The sequence below is a fragment of the Globicephala melas genome, chromosome 2 (assembly GCF_963455315.2).
Source record: "Globicephala melas chromosome 2, mGloMel1.2, whole genome shotgun sequence".
Lineage (NCBI taxonomy): Eukaryota > Metazoa > Chordata > Mammalia > Artiodactyla > Delphinidae > Globicephala > Globicephala melas.
The window spans coordinates 84,184,782-84,200,858 of record NC_083315.2 but is presented as its reverse complement, the minus strand read 5'-3'; the positions used below and the strand labels follow the sequence as shown (position 1 = coordinate 84,200,858).

Sequence of the window (16,077 nt, the reverse complement as noted above, 5' to 3'; positions counted from 1 at the left end):
TTTCCTGAACACATAACATCTTTTAAGTAACTAGATGAAGTTCAACAGACTCAGATAGTCTTAGAGAAGAGTTCTACTGGGAAGGAGAACAAGAAGATAGGCAAGAAGACGCAGTAAGTAAAGAAGAAAATTTACATCAATGTTGTCTAGCTAAAGAAAACAGAAGTAATGTTGGTTAGTAGGAAAACTTGTCCAAAAACCATAAATAACTATGTTCACAAACAGATTTTTTTGAGGATGGTGAAAAAATAAAAGAAACCAATCAGAATGATGAAGACTGCATCACTCACTGAGGGGACATGATTATGATTCCTAAAAAAAAATGTTAGTGGAAGTATAACAGACTTGAAAAACCATAAGGTATCCAAACATGCATCAAAATAATTAATAGACTAAAATGTATAGAAGGGAATTCAGAACCTTACAAACACTGAAAGTAATCACTTTATCTAATCTTCTAATGTTACATGCAAAGACTGTGGTCTTACAATTAGGAAAATGAACAGCAATGAACAAAGAGGAAGTGAAAAAGGAATAGAACTGTCCAAAATAAGTCCAAAATGAAAAACTACAAGCTAAATAGTTCAAATCATCCATATGACAGAGATCCTTTTATTTTCTTAAATTAAAAGCCAAAAGTTACCTGTAGTATCTCTGCTAAATCTTCATTCCCATTGTCTATTGAAATATCAAACGCAGTTTTACAAAATTTACTTTGCGTGTGTACATCAGCACCATATTTGATTAAGAGTTCCACCACCTCTTGATGATTGTGTTCTGTGGCCCAGTGTAGAGCTGTCATCTTCAACATGTCCTTTGCATTGACATCAGCACCATGCTATACAAATATTTCAAAATAAGAAATTTCTAAAATACGAAATATAAAGAAGTCCTGATATGAAAATACTAGCCACTGTGCTTTAAACCAAGACTTTGCTACTAATATGACCAACTCTTTATTTTTGTGTGTTGAATGATCTACATGTTCCAGGAATCACCACACATCTGTCACGTAATCAGTTTCCTATCATGTTGGCTTTCCTAATTGCATTCCTTCTAATTTCTTAGGCGTACAGCAATTATTTTTTCAGTCATCCAGCCATGAGTATGAAGGGCTAGAATGGCATAAGGTGTGAAGGAAAACTATGAACATTCCTCCAAAACCCTCCAGCTCCTTATTTACACAAAAATATCCCTTGCTTTCAAAACCAGTGCAATATAATGAATTAATAGGGAGCTATCAAGAGATACACTATCCATTACGGTTGTCACTAGACACGTGTAGCCGAATACAGTTATGCTGTGTATGTAAATACACACTGGAATTCAAAGACCTCACACCAAAAAAAGGATGTAAAACATCTCAATAATTTTTAAATTGATTTCATGTTGAAATTATAATATTTTATATATACCGAGTTAAATAAAATATAATATTAAAATTATTTTGTTTTTACTTTTTTAATGTAGCTATACAAAATCTAGAATTACACATGACTTGTACTCGTGGCTTATATTGTATGTTTTTTGGATAAGTTGATCTAGAGGCCAGAATAAAAAGAATTAAGAATATCTAAATCTATCACTCTCTGTTTCAGAATTTTCTCTTTGGCATTTAGATGATTAAAGAAAAAGCCCTGCCTGTATTATTTGTTTGTTAATTATTCAAGCCTAACATTCCCTTCCATGTGCGTTTTAAATATGTTGAGTAAGACAAAGCTGTAGTCCCTCACCACAGCAAAGACCAAGATCTAAGAAGTCAATTGTCTGACTTAACTAAAAACATACAATGAGGAAGCTTTTCCCCCCACAAAATAACACTTTAAAATAATTTTCACTCAAATGAATGCTTAACCACAAAAAATGAGATAACATGGGGGAAAAAAGTAGACATTCAATAAAACAGAGACAGGCTCGGACCTGGGACCCTTTGCTGCAGTGCTTGCACCTGGACAAACATCTCCTCCAGCGACAGAATACAAAGAAACTAATATAAGGGACTAAAAATAACTGCGTGCATGTGCAGTTGGGGCAAATTATGAACAATAAGATACAAAAGACCAAAAACCCAACTGCCACTTCTGAGGTGTTGGGAGCAAAAGCAGGGTACTGCATACAGCACCACTAAGGGGGTGGGCAGACCACCCAAGCCACCCCTGCCATGTGACCCCTGGACTGGCCCCTACCCTCACTGCATTTAAGGGACCAGCTCCTCCCCTGTCAGGGAGCGAGCAAGGGAACCTGATACTTGTTTTCGCTCCCTAGTGCTACAGCACAAGTCCTAATAAAGCCTTGCCTGAATTACTTGTCTGGCCTTAAGGAGTCCAAGAACCCTGCCAGTAACAAAACTAGTTCCCTTCTCCCTCTTATAAAACCACTATGGTTTTATAGCCTTTGGGGTCTTACTTTCAAAAGCAAAGTGCAAAAAGAGAACACATACCTTAAGCAAAACCTCCACTATGCTGGCATGGCCCTCAGAAGCTGCCATATGCAGTGGTGTTCGGTCCACTTTGGTTCTGGCATCCCTACTTACACCGGCTCGGAGTAGTACTTCTGTGGTGGAATAATGTCCGTACTGTGCTGCCAGATGAAGTGGAGAAGTTCCAAGCTATACCACAAGAAAAAAAATCCACATCTATAGTCATTTTAAAATATACTTCTATCTTCTACTTTATATATTCTGTTTACAGAGCAAACAGATTCTCTTTATATCAAATGTTTACACAGTAACTCAAAACTGAAAAGGAATAATTTTTGCTGATCACAGTCTCTTCATAGGGGCCTTCAAGAATTCCCATTCATTTCTCAGTGAGGAAGAAATGACAATATTTCATTTAATTCAAACTTGCTTTATTTTGTTATCAGATAGTCTAAACAAAATTAATTTCATCAGGAATTAGATATAATTAGGGTCAGAAATTTTTGAGCATTAGAAAGTTTTCCTCACACCATTCACACAAAACTTTTCATCTATGAAATTCACATCAAATAATTGTAACAGTGTACATTTTTACATTAAACTGTTTCTAGGACTTAAAAATAAATTAATTAAAGCACCTCAGTGATCTTTTTAGAGGAGTTCATATAGTCATTTTTCAAGGAAAAAATCTGATGTGAGGTGCACTTGCCAAAGGTGAGTTAAGACGGAACCAAAACATGCAGCAGAAACTAACACAACATTGTAAATCAACTATTCTCCAATAAAAATTTTAAAAAAAGAATCAAAAGAGAGCCCAGTTCTCCTAAAATTGGTTCCACGTGGCCTAGTCATGCTACATTCAAAATATACAGAAGTACATACTAAAATGTGAAGAAGAGCCTTATCAGGGGTATAATTTTTTTGTGTGTGTGTGGTACGCGGGCCTCTCACTATTGTGGCCTCTCCTGTTGCGGAGCACAGGCTCCGGACACTCAGGCCCAGCGGCAATGGCTCACGGGCCCAGCCGCTCTGAGGCATGTGGGATCCTCCCGGACCGGGGCATGAACCCGTGTCCCCTGCATCGGCAGGCGGACTCCCAACCACTGCACCACCAGGGAAGCCCAGAGGTATAATTTTTAATAGGTGAAAACTAGAATTACATTATATCACATGCACTTAGAAGCACAAGAAGTCCCTACAACTCTCAGATTACCAAGGCACTCATGTTCTAAAGAACCAAGATAGTTCACTAGAACATGCAATTTGCTAAGACCACTGCTGTAATAATAGCAACTAAGGTTTTTATTTAAGCACTTTCCATAGCAAGCACTATTCTAAGACCTTTACACCTATTGTATCATTTAATCTCCTCAAAACACAGGTACTATTACTATCCTCATTTGGCACTAAAAGAAACTAAGGCATGACCAGGGGATAAGCGGGGGATAAACTGGGAGATTGGGATTGACATATACACACTACCATATATAAGACAGATAACTAATAAGAACCTGCTTTATAGCATAGGGAACTCTATTCAATAATCTGTAATGGCCTATATGGGAAGAGAATCTTAAAAAAAAAAAAAAAGAGTGGATATATGTATAACTGATTAACTTTGCTGTTCACCTGAAACTAATACAGCAATGTAAATCAACTATAATAAAAAGTTTTAAAAATTTTAAGAAAATAAGTAAGGCACAAAGAGGTTACTAATTTGCCTGAAGTCACACAAGTAAGAGTCATAATACAAAGCTAGGTATGTGCTCTCAATATATGGTAAAAATGGAAATCATTTACCCTGGGAATAATTATTTTATTACTATTAAAAGCCTTGTATTTTTAAGGGAAGGTCATTCCTGCAGATTAAAGAAGATTTTTAAACAATACTTTCTTCCTCCATGCTCTATCATACTTTTCTAAAACTGGCCCTTTCTATACTCTTAAATTCTAATATTTAATGAAATATCTCCATAGCCTATTTAGCAACCATGAGTTCTGCTCAGTGTGATAAAATGGTTTCTTTTGTAATTTTTTCTTCTCGAGATCTTACCTTTTTGGTTGATGATACAAAATATATATATACGTACATATATGTAGTTTGAAGGAGGAAAATAAGGTAAATACCATCACAGTCTATAAATAAAACATTAGCAGCAATTTAGAATCTTCCCACGTGCCACTCCCTAATAAGCCCCTCCCCCAACCCCTGAGGTAATTACTAGTCTGAATTTTGTAATAAAGATTGCTTTACTTTGCTTTTTTAAAAATTACTATGTATCCCTAAATAATATACTTTGGTTTTGCCTGCTCTGAACTTTATTTAAATAGAATCACATTGCATGTATTTCTCTGAGACTTGCTTTCTTTGGCTTAATATCATAAGATTCACCCACATTGATGAATATAAGTATAGTTCACTAATTTTCTCTGCTCTATGATTTTCTACCAAATGAATAAGCCATAATCAATTTAACCAATCCACTGTTGAGCATTAAGGTTTCCAGTTTTTTATTATGAATAATGCTGCTACTAAAAACAGTCTTATACATGAACAAGAACTTCCCTTGGAAATATTCTTAGAAGTTCAATAGTTATGCCAGAGGGTATGTACACATTTAAATCTACTAGGTACTGCCAAACTGTTCTCCAAAATGTTTCTATCAATTTATGGATCTCCTCACCAATGGTTGGTGCTGAAAGACTTTTTTGTTTAGTTTTTGCTTATCTGATGGATAAGCAATAGTATTTCATGATTTTACTTTGCATTTGCCCAATCATTAATGTAGCTGAGCATCTTTTCACGTTTATTGGTTATTCAAACATTCTCTTTAGTCAAGTACCATATCAAGTCATTTGCCCTATCTTCTTTGTCTTGTTTTTCATCACTGTCATGGGAATCCCTATGTATTATGGACACTAATCCTTCTTAAGATTTTTGTCTTTTTTTTTCAGGGTTTATAGATATTTTTTTAATTGAAGTATAACTGATTTACAATATTATATTAGTTTCAGGTGTACAGCATAGTGATTCAGTATTTTTATAGATTATACTCCATTAAAAGTCATTACAGGGGCTTCCCTGGTGGCGCAGTGGTTGAGAGTCAGCCTGCTGATGCAGGGGACACGGCTTCGTGCCCCGGTCCGGGAAGATCCCACATGCCGCGGAGCGGCTGGGCCCGTGAGCCATGGCCGCTGAGCCTGCGCGTCCGGAGCCTGTGCTCCACAACGGGAAAGGTTACAACATTGAGAGGCCCGCGTACCGCAAAAAAAAAAAAACAGTCATTACAAGATAATGGCTACAATTCCCTGTGCTATACAATATATCCTTATTGCATATATATTTTATACATAGTAGTTTATATGTCTTAATCCTATACCCTATTTCGTCCTTCCCCACTTTACTCTCCCCACCAGTAACCACTAGTTTGTTTTCTGTATCTGTGAGTCCAGTTTCTGTTTTGCTATACACATTTGTTAATTTTTTAGATTCCACAAATAAATGGTATCATACAGTATTTGTCTTTCTCTGACTTATTTCATTAGGCATAATACTCTCCAGATCCATCCACATTGCTGCAAATGGCAGAATTTCTTTCTTTTTTATGGTTGAGTAATAGTCCACTGTACATGTACATACCACATCATCTTTATCCATTTGCCTGTTGATGGACACTTGGGTTGCTTTCATATCTTGACTATTGTAAACAGTACTTCTATGAACATTGGGGTGCACGTATCTCTTCGAATTAGAGTTTTCATTTTTTCCAGATATATACCCTGGAGTGGAATTGCTAGATCATATGGTAGTTCTATTTTTAGCTCTTTGTGGAACCTCCACACTGTTTTCCATAGGGGCTGCACCAATTTACATTCCCACCAACAGTGCACGAGGATTCCCTTTTCTCCATATCCTTGCCAACATTTATTTGTAGACCTTTTGATGATAGCCATTCTGACAGGTGTGACGTGATATCTCATTGGTATCTTGAAGGCTCTTTTTGTCTTGATGTACTACGGGATCACTATGATGTGTCTAGATATAGATTATTTTTATTGATTCTGCTGGAGATTTTCTGGGCTACTTGAATCTGTGAGCTGCCATCTTTCATCAGTCTTGGAAAAGCTAAACCATTATCTTTTAAAATTATTTCATCCCTATTTTCACTCTCCTTGTGGATTTATGATTAGATTTATGTTAGACTTTCTCATACACTAGCCTTCATGACTCCTGACATCTTTTATATTTTTTTGTTTTTCTCTGCACCGCATTCTGAATGATTTTTTTTTTGTTTTTCAGTTTACTAATTTTCTCTTCAGCTATTCCTAATCTGCTATTAAAATCTTATCTAAAGTCCTTATAGGTCTGCTTATGTTGTCAGTTGTTCCAGTGGGTTATTGTCCAAGCTGCCTTGTGTCCTTGTGTGTTCAGTTTTTGTTGGTTTTTTTTTTTCGTTTGGCCACACCATGTGGCATGCGAGATCTTAATTACCCGACCACAGATCAAACCCGCACCCCCTTCAGTGGAAGCACGGAGTCTTAACCACTGGACTGCCAGGGAAGTCCCAGGGTTCAGTTATTTCTGACTGTTCATTTTCCTTGGAATTTCATTTGTAGATATGAAGCCTGGGAGGAAGGCAGCTTCCTCCAAAAAGGATATTCATTTGCTTGTGTCAAGAACCAAGGGTAACCTCTAGTCCAAAGATAATTTTAAATTCATTCTTCAGTTCAGAGTTTTGCAGAATACATAAGTATTTATGAGTTAAGGCCACAAATTGTGCAAAGGATGGCTTTTGACTCCAAATTCTCATCAACAACATTTTTCCTCTCTCCATTTGGTACCTTAGTTCAAGCCAGTTCATTTGCAGGGGCAGGGGCAGGGGCAGGATCAGGTAGGAGGATGGAGGGGGTATTTCTGGTTTACCCTTACAACGAAGGTACATCTCTTTAGGATTCCAGTATTATGGGGAAAGGATCTCTAGGAGACTTCCCTCTATGAGCAGTCTCAGGTCTTTATCTTAAGTAACCTATGCCGGGGAGGTAGAACACCAACTGGCAAATTTACTGAGTTAGCAAATGTTCTAAGGGTGAAATTTCTCTGGGTTATGGTCTTTGCTTAGTTTTTCAGCTTGATAATCCCTTACTTTCTTTCTAACTCATCAGTGCCCTTAAGATTTTTTTTTAATATACTCAGTCAAAAAATCTTTATCTTTTAAAGACAGATGCTGAAAGCTATGGATGAAACAAAATGGTTCCTGAAATTTACTTTAAAATAATACTAAACAAAGAAAGTAAATGGGGTTATAGAGGAAATAAGATTCATTTGATTTGATAATTTTTGAAGGGTATACAGGGGTTGATTTATGTTTGAAATTTTCCATAATAAAAAAAATTGTTTTGAATGAAAAGTTAAAAAGAACATGGAACAAGTAAGCTAAAAACAACAAAATCAAAACTCTGGAGTTTTTAGTTGTTACCAGTGGGAGAGTTAATCCATATTCCTAACCCTCCACATTCCCAAGAATATCCCTTTTGATTTACCTGCAGAATTAAACAGAGTTACGGTTTCTGTCTTCTTCACAATTGCCTTCTGTAATTACTAAGAACTCCTTCTCATTCCTTTCTTCCTTCTGAGTGATGTTTGCAATAGTTTTACAAGTATCAATTGAAATGCACACATTTTTCCTTTTTTAGAATCAATTATAACATTAACACCAAATTTGCTTTTTCTGAATTGTAAATTCTACCTGTGCTATTTATAAGGCCTTTAAATTAAATCGCCAGCAGCTACATTTTACATTCATCCTACATTACTGAACTCCGTAATTTAAAGAAAAACCCATGTGTGGACAGAATATTTGGATAAGGTGGTCTATTATAAAAAAAAGTATATGAACCATTCTCTTTAAAAGCAAGCTATAATTCTAAAATTGCAAACAAATTTGCAAAAAAATTAAATTTTCACCACTTATAAACACAATACTGACTAAACTTTTAACTGGAAAAACTCAAAAATGAGAGGAAGAAGAAGAAGGAGAAGAAGGAGGAGGAGGAAGAGGAGGGGGAGGAGGAGGAGGAGAAAACAAAAAACAAAAAAACCCCACAACATTAAAACCATTCTTTACCCAGTCTGTAGTAAAAGGAGCTCCATTAGCCATCAAAATACGAACTTCATCATCTTGACCTGCTCGAGCCGCTTCTAAAAGCTTCTTTCCCAAATCTACCAGGGACATCTAAACAAAACATAGATGAATTTAACATCTCCATTTATACATTATGACATAATTTTTTTCCCTTCTATCTTCACTAATAAGTCAGTTCTCAATTAGACCTTCAAAAGGTTGTGATATAGTTCCTCTGAAACTACAGATCATATAAAAGCAATTTTTATTTGAATTTTGGGAACAGATTTTTCTTTCTTATCAAATTATTAACTAGGATAATAAAATTAATTTGAATTCTCCGAACACAGCTGGTAAAAAATAGAAGAGGTAAGTGGCAAAGAAAGCTTGTCTAAAATTTAAAACTAGCAACAAACTGTTTTCACTGCAGGAGTTGCAGCAATAAAGTTTTCTCACAAATGTAAATAGAAATAAGGTAAATATATTATCCTCTTTAAGTGGTACAAAATTTAAAATAAATCTACCATAACTTTTTTTAGCAACAGTGAATGTGCTCAGAATTTGAAAATAAGTATTTTCAACCCTCATACAGGCAATGTGCATGTAAGTTCTTTCAGAAAAAGGCACAATTCAGGGCTTCCCTGGTGGTGCAGTGGTTAAGAATCCACCTGCCAATGCAGGGGACATGGGTTCGAGCCCTGGTCCAGGAAGACCCCACGTGCTACAGAGCAACTAAGCCCATGCACCACAAGTACTGAGCCTGCGCTCTAGAGCCCGCAAGCCACAACTACTGAGCCTGCGTACTACAACTACTGAAGCCTCCACAACAAGAGAAGCCACTGCAATGAGAAGCCCATGCACCGCAATGAAGACCCAATGCATGGGACTTCCCTGGCGGTGCAGTGGTTAAGAATCCGTTGCCAATGCAGGGAACACAGGTTCAAGCCCTGGCCCGGGAAGATCCCACATGCCGCGGAGCAACTAAGCCCGTGTGCCACAACTACTGAGCCTGCGCTCTGGAGCCTGTGAGCCACAACTACTGAAGCCCACGCACCGCAACAAAGAGTAGCCCCTGCTCACCGCAACTAGAGAAAGGTTGCATGCAGCAATGAAGACCCAATGCAGCCAAAAATAAGTAATAAATAAAATAAATAAATATAAAGAAAAAAAGACCCAATGCAGCCAAATAAATAAATAAAATTAATTTATTTTAAAAAAGGCACAATTCACATTCAATGAAAATAATGAAAAGAGAGTCTAACAGTATTATCAATAGAGTATGTGTCTCACTAAGAACCTATAAAGTAAGTATGCCCCACATCCTGAATACAAGATATCTGAAAATGTCACAGCCTAGGATGGGTGTGTGTGTGTGTGCATGTGTGTGTATGTGTTTGTGTCATCTTGAATAAGAAATATTGAAATATGTGTTAAGGAAAGATCATGTCAGGAGTACATAGGAGAAGAAAGATTTGAAAGTATCAGAAATGCTCAAATTCAAAAGATGACACTTCTAGAAGAAGAAAGTTCCCAAATCCAGAAAGACTATTCAATGATGTTATATGTATCTGGAAGAAAGGCAAACAGGTAGAATTTGAAGGTTGTGGGGATGGGAAGATATGGAACCCCTGAAATTTACACAAGAAAAAATGTGCCTCAGGTATGAATTTGTCTCAAAAAGTGAATACTCTTTGAGTTGAGGGGAAATAAATTATCAGAGAGGAATGTCAGGTTGATTAGTATATCCCAATCTGGTATGAACAGGAATTACTCAAGAAAAGAGGGGAAAGGAGTATGTGTGTGAGAAGAATGTTGACAGAGCTTGGAGAGGTTATTTATACCAGAAAGGAACAAAATGCATCACATAATTAGAGGTGTTAGGAAATCTAAAAGGGTTGATTAAAGGTTGATTAAAAAATGTCCCCAAAATAACACAAGTTTGTGCTTAAATTATTGTATTTTTTAGTAGATTTCATAACATAGAAATAACCAAACATAAAAAGAGTGACCAGGAGCAGATGTTAATACTGGGAGGCTCACACAATGATTAGGTGAGATGTACACGTCCAAAACAGGCATTTGTCACCAAACAGGAAAGAATTTTTTATAGTTGTTCTCTTTGTAAGAATAGAAATAATTCATAATATATCCTATGGTGAAGAATAAGAAAAATAACCACATGCACTTGTGGGTTTTATGTGGGGGGTCTTTTATGCCTTTTTGTGACATTCACAACGTTTTCACCCTTGAATGTCTGATTTCCTTTCCTTTTTCCTCCCATTCTCTCATTCATACATTGGTGGAGTCACTGGAACCCAAAATATTCCTTAATCCCACTAAAAGCACTAAAATCAAGAGATTACTGTTATTTAACGAAGGATTTTTCCTAGGGAATATGTACCAGCTGGATATAAATTAATAGCATGTTCAATAGGCAAAGAATCAGAAATAATAATGTCCTACTAAAGGCAGAATAAGGTAAAAAAAAACTGATCTCTCTTCTACAGAAATACAGTAAAATCTAAACTGGCCATACTAACGAAGACAGTGTTCTATAGTCTGGATGACCAAAATTTAATATTAACCTGGTTTTACAATGAAGTAAGTATTTCCCCCAAATACACATTTTTAAATATGTCTTACACAGTAATATAAAATCAATCTGCATTCATTCAGCATACATACTGCCAGATGGTTTAAATATCTGGATATCTTTTATGAAGTGGTGGTTTAGGGCTTTTCCTCATTCTTTAGAAATTGGATTGTCTGCCTTTTTCTTAATGATTTGTAAGCATTCTTATATACATTCTGGATATGAGTGCTTTGTCAGATATAATATGTATTATAAATATCTCCTTCCAGAACCCTGATTTCTTGACTCCACATCCCATGTTCTTTCCTTGATATCACATACTATCTTGTACAAGTAGATAACTGTCGTCTCATAAAAATACAAATAAAATAATCAAACTAAAATCAAAGATAGCATAAAAATGAATGTAAGAAACATTGAAATATTATTTAAAAGGTCTGATTCGAAAAGAGAAAACAAAAAAACAAAAAAAACCACCAAGCACCCAACAGATCAATAGTCAAAGGGCAGACCACACACTTTCTAAAAGAGAAAATAGAAATAATTCACTAAACATGTTCAGTATCACTGATGCTCAAAAAATGTGAAGTAAATAACTTTTAAAGTCAATTTGCAATTTTAAGAGAAGTTATAAAAAAATGTAACTTTTGTTAAATATTAGCCTAATCCTAATGACCTAATAAATGACCCCAGTTCTGAAGACCTATCCTAAAGGAAAAATGAAAATATACTGAAACAGATAAAAAATATATATGTTTTTATAATGTGAACAAACTAAAGGTAGGAAAATAGTTAAATTGTGGAACCTAACAGAATAGGATGCAGTAATTTAAAATAATATTTTTGAAGTTATATAATAATATTAAAAAGTTATGCCATGTTGAGTGAAAAGACACAAAACTAATTTTTGAATGTCAAAATATGCATATACAGAAAAAATACTGAAAATATTAACAGTTGTTAGGGTGGTATGATTATGGGAAAATTTGCCTCCATTTCACAAAGTTTCTGTAATATCTTCCAAATTTAAACAATGGGGTTTTTTTAAGGGACAAATTGTGTGACTGTTAAATAAGTAAACAGTGACATTAAAGAAAGTTATATACTACTGACTTACTAAACAGAAAGAGTGGAAAAAATAAAGACTATGGAGGCTACTAGGGACCTAAAATAGCAAACATATTGATCTGCTTATAAGAACTGCAACAAAACAATGATGCATTTGAACAAATCAACTTCTTACATAATTCTGCAATTTTCTTAACTATTTAAAACATCATATTTAAGGACCTAGGATGCTTAAGTTACTTTGGTTTTGAAATTCCATGAGAAATACAGGTGTGTAGATTAATGTAGCTAGATACTTTTAAATTGGTGGTTCTCAATGTTAGCAGCACTGCCCCCTAGAGGATCCTCTGGATTTATATAGAGGCATTTTAGGGATTACTGGGAAGAGGGATGGGATGAATACTTTACCAGCAATTAAAAGGCAAGTGCCAGAGATACTAGAGGTCCAACAATGCAGGAAACAATCCGGTATGGCAAAGAATTGTCATATGTCTTGTTGACTTTCAAAAGTCCCACTGAATATATCTAAGACTAGAACTTAACTAATATGTAAACAAAATGAATTTTCCCACATATTAATGCATCCCAAATTTTCTAGACTGCAACAATGCATCTCTTTGTTTTATTCAGAACTTTACTAAGAGTTTTTCACCATTTTGGAAAATCATGTCACCAATGCCAATGCCACTTGGGTATCTGAATCACCAATAGGTATTATAATCAGCTTTCACAGCTATCCCATTCACAGTGATTCATAGTCATTCTATGTACAGGCGCAAGCATTTGACTACCTCTTGTTTCATCTAGTGTAGTCTGCTCCAGTACTTACATATTGAAATACACATTTTATTATAAATTGCTTTCCTTCTACTTCTCCTTTACATTAAAATTAGGGCATCATAATGATTTGTTGAAATTGTGCAGATAGATAATATTAACTATGATTTTCATTTCAAGTTAGTAAAATGGGCAATACAAAATATTTATTATAAAAGAGCAATAGAGGTAATAATATTGAAAATCAATGGAAGAAAATACATGTGAGATCAAGTAAGACCAAAATCAAAGATGTTCTAATTTTCTTGTCAAGAAATTTAGTGAAAGTTAAGATGACAAAAATACCAAACTGTAGCAATTTCACTCCTGATTCTCACTGGACAGGAACATGCACATCATAGTAGAATATTTCGGACCCTTAGAGGAACTCAATTGAGTTAGGACAACAAAATTGACCAAGGGGACCATAGTTCCATGTCGAGCCCTCAGTTTACTTAGTTCATTACCTCTATATTAAATCTTCAGAGATAAAGTGTTGGATTTACATAAGATCAGTTAAAGGCTTAGCAGAAAAGGTTGCTTTTTTGGTGTGGCAAATAAGTTTTCCACAAGCATATGGAGAAGTCTAATTAAATTCAATAAATTTTAATTAATGTTTAAAATACTTACTGAAAATATATTATGTGTATGGTACTGAATGCCATTTAGTTTAACACTCCGTTCTTCTTGAGAAGAAAACCAAAGAACTCCCACTAATAAATTCCACCTTGAATTTCTTTACTACTTCTAAAAAAGCTTATCATATAACCTGATATAAACCATTTTTAACTCCAATTAAAATGTCTTTTAATAAGATCTATAGAGGAAATTCAAACTGTCTATAAACTTGCTACTTTTGCTCAAAAGTACATGCTGAGAGGGCCATCTAGTGGTAACAGGAATTATTACCAATCATTACATTTGCAAAGTTTAAAGTCTATTTTGTTGTGATTTTCTATAATTCATAGTTCGAAGAGCTATTGTGAGAATTATAGCATCTATTGGACATGAAAAATCTCTCTAAGACTACAAAGTACTAGTTCTATGCAAATTGTTATTAGCACTCAAAAAAATAATATGAATAAAAACACTTAGAAAATTTAAGCCTACTATAACATTCTTAATGACAAACTTTGTCTCACTAAAAATTTTAGAATAGGACTTCCCTGGTGGCGCAGTGGTTAAGAATCGGCCTGCCGCAAAACCATAGAGGCGGACGAGGGGAAGATGGCGGAAGAGTAAGACGCAGAGATCACCTTCCTCCCCACAGATACATCAGAAGTACATCTACACATGGAACAACTCCTACAGAACACCTACTGAATGCTGGCAGAAGACCTCAGACCTCCCAAAAGGCAAGAAACTCCCCACGTACCTGGGTAGGGCAAAAGAAAAAAGAAAAAACAGAGAAAAAAGAATAGGGACCTGCACCAGTGGGAGGGAGCTGTGAAGGAGGCAAGGTTTCCACACACCAGGAAGCCCCTTCGCGGGCGGAGACTGCGAGTGGCAGAGGGGGGAGCTTCGGAGCCGCGGAAGAGAGCACAGCAACAGGGGTGCGGGGTACAAAGCGGGGAGAGGCCCGTACAGAGGATCGGTGCCGACCAGCACTCACCAGCCCGAGAGGCTTGTCTGCTCACCCGCCGGGGCGGGCGGGGCTGCGAGCTGAGGCTCGGGCTTCAGTCAGAGCGCAGGGAGAGGACTGGGGTTGGCGGCATGAACACAGCCTGCAGGGGGTCAGTGCACCACAGCTAGCCGGGACGGAGTCCGGGGAAAAGTCTGGACCTGCCGAAGAGGCAAGAGACTTTTTCTTCCCTCTGTTTCCTGGTGCGCGAGGAGCGGGGATTAAGAGCGCTGCTTAAAGGAGCTCCAGAGACAGGCGCGAGCCGCGGCTAAAAGCGCGGACCCCAGAGACGGGCAGGAGACGCTAAGGCTGCTTCTGCTGCCGCCACCAAGAAGCCTGTGTGCGAGCACAGGTCACTATCCACACCTACCTTCCGGGGAGCCTGTGCAGCCCGCCGCTGCCAGGGTCCTGGGATCCAGGGACAACTTCCCCGGGAGAACGCACGGCGCGCCTCAGGCTGGTGCAAAGTCACGCCGGCCTCTGCCGCCGCAGGCCCGCCCCGCACGCAGTGCCCCTCCCTCCCCCCCGCCTGAGTGAGCCAGAGCCCCCAAATCAGCGGCTCCTTTAACCCCGTCCTGTCTGAGCGAGAAACAGACGCCCTCCGGCGACCTACACGCAGAGGCGGGGCCAAATCCAAAGCTGAGCCCCTGGGAGCTGTGAGAACAAAGAAGAAAAACGGAAATCTCTCCCAGCAGCCTCAGAAGCAGTGGATTAAAGCTCCACAATCAACTTGATGTACCCTGCATCTGTGGAATACATGAACAGACAACGAATCATCCCAAATTGAGGAGGTGGACTTTGAGAGCAAGATTTATGATTTTTTTTCCCCTTTTCCTCTTTTTGTGAGAATGTGTATGCTTCTGTGTGAGATTTTGTCTGTATAGCTTTGCTTCCACCATTTGTCCAAGGGTTCTATCCGTCCGTTTTTTTTTAAATTTTTTTCTTACTAATTAATTTTAATAACTTTTATTTTACTTTTCCTTCCTTCCTTCCTTCCTTTCTTCCTCCCTTCCTCCCTCCCTCCCTCCCTCCCTTCCCTCCTTTAGACAATGAATCATCCCAAACTGAGGAGGTGGACTTTGAGAGCAAGATTTATGATTTTTTCCCCTTTTCCTCTTTTTGTGAGAATGTGTATGCTTCTGTGTGAGATTTTGTCTGTATAGCTTTGCTTCCACCATTTGTCCAAGGGTTCTATCCGTCCGTTTTTTTAAAAAAAATTTTTCTTACTAATTAATTTTAATAACTTTATTTTATTTTACTATTCCTTCCTTCCTCCCTTCCTCCCTCCCTCCCTCCCTTCCTTCCTTTAGACAATGAATCATCCCAAACTGAGGAGGTGGACTTTGAGAGCAAGATTTATGATTTTTTCCCCTTTTCCCCTTTTTGTGAGTGTGTATGTGTATGCTTCTGTATGAGATTTTGTCTGTATAGCTTTGCT

At 37.1% G+C, this 16,077-nt stretch overlaps 1 protein-coding gene across 3 annotated transcripts in view; it reads right to left on the bottom strand.

Annotated features, from left to right (window-relative positions):
- GABPB1 (GA binding protein transcription factor subunit beta 1) overlaps positions 1 to 16,077 on the bottom strand; it is an 80,169-nt gene that overhangs the window by 26,812 nt on the left and 37,280 nt on the right. For all 3 annotated transcript variants that reach the window (XM_030842765.3, XM_060294272.1, XM_060294273.1), the window contains exons 2-4: positions 8,545 to 8,652; positions 2,441 to 2,608; positions 644 to 838 (exon numbers count right to left, since the gene is read on the bottom strand). In XM_030842765.3, the coding sequence (XP_030698625.1) occupies positions 644 to 838; positions 2,441 to 2,608; positions 8,545 to 8,652 (471 nt within the window). The remainder of the gene's footprint in view (positions 1 to 643; positions 839 to 2,440; positions 2,609 to 8,544; positions 8,653 to 16,077) is intronic.